We start from the raw sequence: 6,000 nt of genomic DNA on the forward strand, positions 1-6,000 counted from the left end.
TGGGAGGCAGAGGCAGGCAGATCTCTGTGAGTTCAAGGCCAGCCTGGACTACATAGTGAGTTCCAGGATAGCTGGGGCTACAGGGAGACCCTGTCTCAAAAAGACCAAAAAAAAAAAAAATTAACTTGTATTGCATTTAGTCTTCTATATAGTCTTATTTATGCTTATAAAATTGCTAAAAATAATAAGCTATCAGTTGATCTTCCCTGTTGTGTATATCACATGTATTATGTATGTGAACACTCATTCTCAGCGGAGCACAAAGCAGACTTTACTTTTTTTTGAAACAGGATCTCATGTAGCCCAGGCTGGCCTCAAACTACTATGTAGCCAGATATGACCTTGGACTGCTGATCCTCCTGTTTCTACCTCCTGAGGGCAGAGATTACAGACATGTCATCATGCCAATGGGGGGGGCATTTTAAATTTCCACTTTACAAAGGGGAAACTAAGGCTCCAGAGTGCAGTCTTTTGTCCAAGAGGTCAACCCAGCCAGTACCTCGCTGAGCTGGGATTTGAATCCAGTCTGTGAGGTCCCAAAGGCCTTCAAGCTTTTCTTTAATCAACTCTTTGTAGAGCCCTCCCTCCTTCATCCCGCCAGGAAAGCAGACTCTAGAAAGGGAAGCCACTCTCTCCTAAACTCAGAGGAGCAGTGGGCCACTTCCAGGAGTGGGAGGGATACAAAACTTTTCCAGTCTTCCTGCAGAAGGGAGGGAAAAGAGCCTTTAACGCAAGAGGGTGAGAGGCTCGGAAGGGGGCAGGCTGGCCCAGCGTTGGAGGAGCCAAGGGGGCGCACCACCCCCTCCCTCTTGGCTGGTGGGGGCAGGGGCCTCAGTCCTGCCTGCCCAGAGGACATTCCGTCCTGTACTGTACTGTTCCAGCCCTGTTTGTCTTCCTGCCCAGAGGGTGGGGGTGGGCGGGCCTCACTGAGCTGGGGGCCCTGGGACCGAGGGAACAGGGAGCAGGAAGGAGAACCGGGTGGGGGTGAGACCAGCGCCCCACCTCCCAGACTGCGGAGCAGTGTAATCCTACTCTCCAGTGCCTATATAGCGTAGCTGGGTTTCTTCCTCCATAGATGGGGTCAGCTGGTGGCTGGAGAAGGGACCGCGCTTCCCTCTCAGCCTGGTCTCCGGATGTTCTGACGGGAAGTATGGGCCTCTCTCACTGGTTTTCTGGTCCTGTGGTGAATCAGAGCGCCGGGCCCTGCCTCGGAGTCAGGGTTCCAATTCTGACACCAATGCTCATTAGCTGTGTGACTTTGGTGGGCAAGTTGCTCAACCTCCTTGCACAGAGTAACAGCATCCACCTCCTCTTAAGGTGGTTTTTGTTTGGGTTTGGGGGAATATGAGGTGGGGTTGAAGACAAAGTCTCACTGTGTAGCACAGGCTGGCCTGAAACTTGTGCTCCACCTGCCTCAGCCTCTTTCCTGAGTGCTAGGCTCACATGCCTGCCATTATCATGATCCACTCTTATGGTGGTTTGAAGATTAAATGAGTTAATAATGTCAAGCGCTTAGGAAGCACGGGTTAGCCATTGGTTAGTGTCAGGAATGAAGGGTTCCAGTTTAGGAGTCCCTTGTACCCTGGAGTAACATGTGGCTCTATGAGTGTGGAGTTATTCATGCATGCAATTGTATGTGTGTGGTTATGAGTGTGTAATTGCATGCACAGTACTCAATCAACTCAGGAAGACTGAAATCTGATAGTGATAAGGACACTGCTGGTGTATTTCACACTCGGAAGCCAACACACTTTTGCATCCTTACTAAGAGGAAACTTGGTCTCCCTAATTTAAAAAGAGAAATTTCGAGCTGGGTGTGGCGGCACACATCTTTAATCCTAGCGCTGCAGAGGCAGAGGCAGGTAGATCTGTGAGATCCAGGCCAGCCTGATCTCCATAGAGAGCTCCAGGCCAGCTGGGGCTACAGGGAGACCCTGTCTCAAAAGACCAAAAACCAATCAAACAAACAAAAAACCCCACATGGTTGAAGGAGAGAACAATTTCCTGTAATAAATGTAACTTTTTTTTTTAAGGTAGAAACTTAGCTAGGTGTGGTGTCAAACACCTTTAATCCCAGCACTGGGGAGACAGAGGAAAAGGCAGGCAGATCTCTGTGAGTTCAAGGCCAGCCTGGTCTATATAGCAAGCTCCAGGCCAGCAGGGGCTACACAGTGAGATGCTTTTTTCGATACATAGTTCAGTTGATAGAGTGCTTGCCTAACAATACACACTACCGCACCAACAGGGTGTGGTGATGCACTCCTCTAATTCCAGCTCTGGGGAGATGGAGCAGGAGGGTTCAGAGTTCATAGTCATCCTTGTGCAAAAATTTCCAGGTCAGCCTGGGCTACATGAGACCTTGTCTCTCAGGGAGCAACTGAGGCTCAGAGCAATTCCCCCTCCCCGTGGCCCATATTAGCCAGTTGGTAATCCCCAAACCCTCATCTATTCACGCTCTACTCTGCCCTGCTCCAAGGCTTCTCAGTATCCTGCTGTACATGCACCTAGCACCCATAACTGCTGAGGAAGCATCCTTCCTGCTGAGGAACCAAGCTCTGAGGTGATGGAATTGGCCTTCACAATGTTTTCCAGCAGAGCCAGGTCTGTTTACTTCCAGCACAAGAATTCAGTTTACTGTATCCCTATGGGGTGTCCTGCCCCCCGCCACCTGTTTCCTCACTGGGACTTCCCTGACTCTCATTATCCAGGATTTGAAGTTGGGGCCCAGAGAGACAAGACCACAGAGACAGGGAGTGGAAGCACTTGGATTTGAACCCCAACTTTTGGGCCTGTGTTCTTAAATGCCATGCCTGGGGAGGGTGTGCCCACCACCCAAGGGACCCCTGCCCTGCTCCTTTTTGCCTAGTGGCCTTAGTTCTTTCCTAGTGATCCCAGTGCTGCTGCCTCAGAGCTCCCTAGCTGGCCCAGTGCCCAGCCCTGGTTCAAACCCTTGGCGGTGTGCCCAGCTTGGGACGTGCTGCTGGAACCTTGCCACCCTTCCTCCGGGTTCTAGCCGAGAACATAGGGTGGAGTCAGGGGGCCCCAGGGTGAGGCCTGGGAAGGGGGTGGGGTGGGGTGGGGCCCAATGCCCCTTTAGCCAGAGAGAACCCCATCTCTTCCCTTGCCTCCACCCTGAAAAACTTGGGAAATTAGAGAGCCCTCCTCTCCCGTTTTGGGCTACTTTTGGGTTTCTCCTCTGATTCACAAATGGGTATTGGGGGGCTTGCAAAAACTGTAGAGAATTTGGGATGTGAGGAAGGCTTAGATTTTTATCTGGGCAGAGACTCCTTTAGAAATTACCTGGAGGTGGCCAGAGAGGCCAGGGGCAAGGTTTGGGCTGGAGAAGGGACTTAGGGGTGATGATTGGGGGAGTCTCTCTGACCATTCGGTTAGTTCTCAAAGGTATGGTCATTCGATCATTTACTGGGATGCCAAAATTCTGTCTTTTGGAAGAACGCCTGCTCCTGGTGGGCACTCAGGGCAGTGAGTGCCCCGGTTTCCCAAGAACACTCTGCACAGGGTAGGATGGCTGGAGCCTGGGAGCTAAGAGAAGGAAAAGAGGGGTGGGGGACATGGTGCAACAGGGAGCAGCATGCCACTCACCATCACTCAAGCCCCCTTTGACAGAACTGCCATCCTAGGGGTCCAGGAGGGGCCTGGAGCTCAGCCTGGAGGCGGGTGCGAGTTCTGAGTGGGTGTGCGGCAGCATGAAATGACACCACAGGAAAGGGCTGGACTTGGGTGACTAGCGGGGAGCACCCCAGCCTCTCACACAGCCAAAAAGGGGTTGCTGTCAAAGGGCGTCGCCAGGGCTGGACCAGAAGGGGGTGTGGATGGAGTTCCCTGGTGGGCCCAGAGCCAGAGCCAGAGATTGGATAGAATCAGAGAAGGGGAGCCTGAGATGGGTTAGGAGTGAAAACAGAGATGTGGCAGCAACCAGTCAGACCTGGAAAGCCAAGGAGAGACAGGCGTGAGGCTTACAGGATGCCTCAGTTTGAACAGGGAAAACCGAGGACGGAGAGCATCTTTCTGGAGTCCTAGGCCAACCTGGCTAGATGGGTTCCACTGGCTGTGGTCCTGGGGCTTCTGCACCTGTTGCAAGGTGAACACAGAACCCACCTCTACCCAGGTTGACCCCACAAGTTTGTGGCCACTGGGGAGGTGCTGTCTCCAGCCCTTGATTAGCCTCAGCACCTCTTCATAGAATGTCTCCCAAATAGGGCTTGGGTGGGGCCTTTCTCCCTCAGTTACAGAGACAGTGGGGGTGGATGAATGAAACACAGGGCCAGACTTTGAAAAGTGGGTCAGGCTTGCTCTGTTATTGAAAAGGGGAGACCTTACTTTGTTGGGGCAGAAATCTCTCTCTATGTAGCCCAGGCTGACTTTGAACCCACCATCCTCCTGTGACCTCCTAAGTGCTGGGTTTTTACAGCTGAGCCACCACACCCAGCTGTAATTCTTTTTGAAAGGCTCTTGGTAGGGGCCCACAAAAACATTTCTGCTCTTTTCTAGGGGAAGCTGACTCTTAGTAAGAGTCTCCCTTTATCTGGGAATGCTCAATGTGGGGTTCCCTTATAAAGTCACAAGGGTCTGATGGCCAAGAAAGAATCAATTTTGGGGGCTTGGAGGAAAGCCTCTCTCAGAAGCCAGGCCACAGCTCAAACCCTACCACCTCCAAATCTGAGTTTCACCCCCACCCCCAGCTAGATGGGAAAGTGTTCCTGGGGTATTGGAAATCGGAGCTCACTACCCCGGAGCCGTTCTTGGGGGGGGGGTCAGCTGGGTATTTTGGGAAAATCCCAGACACCCTGCAATCCTCAAGGGTGGAGGGTGTGGCAAGGATGCGTCCTCAGTCGCGCGTCCCAGGTTTTCCAACAGATGAGGGGGTCCCCCCAAGGACAGCCCCCCACCCCCCATCATCCTGTACCTCATGCGCTGCAGTCCCAGCGCCATGGCTCGCCGGTCGCCGCTCGGGAGCCCTCGGAGGCCCTGAGCCCCCTCCCCTGACCTTGCGAGCCCCCTCCCCAACTCCGCCCCAGACACACCATTGGCTGCTCTGCGCCCGGCCCGCGGCTCTGATTGGGTGATGAGCCTGTTACTCCCGAGGAGGAGGCCTGACCACAGAAGGAGACTTGGAACTCTAAGGGTGGGGGAATCCGGTGTAAAACACACACACCCCAGCCACGCCCCTCGCCTCGGACTTCCCTGGCTGTGGGGTGGCCCTCCCCAGCCTCAGAGCTCCCAGCCAGACACTTCTGATCCACCCGACCAACTCTGTTCCTACGTCCCAGCCCCCACCTCTGTCTCATATGTGGCGTAGCTAGGCCCCTCCACTGTTCCCCTTCCCATCATCCTGGTTTCCTCTGTCCCCGCTTCCTTATGCACCAAGTCCCCACATCTCTCCACCCCAACTCTCAGCTCCACCCTTGTTCCACAACACCTCGCCCTGCCCTACCGTACCCTCCTTCTCTGTACTGTGTGACCCCCCTCTGGTCCCCGCCTCCTCTTCCCCTCCTCATCCACCCCTCTCCACTCCGCCCTGACCCCGTGGCCTCTCTAAGTCTCCTGTTCAGGTTCCCGTGGATGAATAATTAAGCTTATGTCAAGTAAATATGTTTTAGCTCAATCACGCCCACTCTAAAAGGAGCAGAAAAATGACGGGAGAGACGTGCAAAGTCACCACGGACAGCTGGTTGAGGAAGTTGGTGTGTTCGCTGTTGGGGGTGTGAGGGGACACGCTATGGGTCAGGTGCAGGGCTAGAATTCCAGATGCAGGTTTGGGCGCAACCACCGCAGAAATGGCTTTACTGATCTTTGAGTTATTGGACAAGTCCGATCTCAGGGTGGCTTTACTGATCTTTGAGTTATTGGACAAGTCCGATCTCAGGGTCTTTGCATGGGCTACTCATTCATTTTAGAATGCTTTCACTCCGGCCAGCGGGATCACTAGGCAGATAAAGGTGTTTGCTGCCAAGTCTGAGGACCTGACTTCAATCCCTA

General features: G+C 53.5%; 1 protein-coding gene across 2 annotated transcripts in view; it reads right to left on the reverse strand.

The window, feature by feature from the left end:
* Hif3a (hypoxia inducible factor 3 subunit alpha) overlaps positions 1–5,015 on the reverse strand; it is a 35,195-nt gene extending 30,180 nt beyond the window's left edge. The window contains exon 1 of one of the 2 annotated variants that reach the window (XM_008821932.3): positions 4,928–5,015. Coding sequence is in view for 1 of the 2 variants with exons in the window: in XM_008821929.3 (XP_008820151.1) it covers positions 4,928–4,953 (26 nt within the window). In the remaining variant the exon portion in view is untranslated. The remainder of the gene's footprint in view (positions 1–4,927) is intronic. The other variant, XM_008821929.3, reaches the window with a different exon arrangement.
* Between the last annotated feature and the right edge of the window lie 985 nt (positions 5,016–6,000).

This window comes from Nannospalax galili, unplaced genomic scaffold (genome assembly GCF_000622305.1).
Source record: "Nannospalax galili isolate Female #2095 unplaced genomic scaffold, S.galili_v1.0 scaffold432, whole genome shotgun sequence".
In the NCBI taxonomy this organism is placed as follows: Eukaryota; Metazoa; Chordata; class Mammalia; order Rodentia; family Spalacidae; genus Nannospalax; species Nannospalax galili.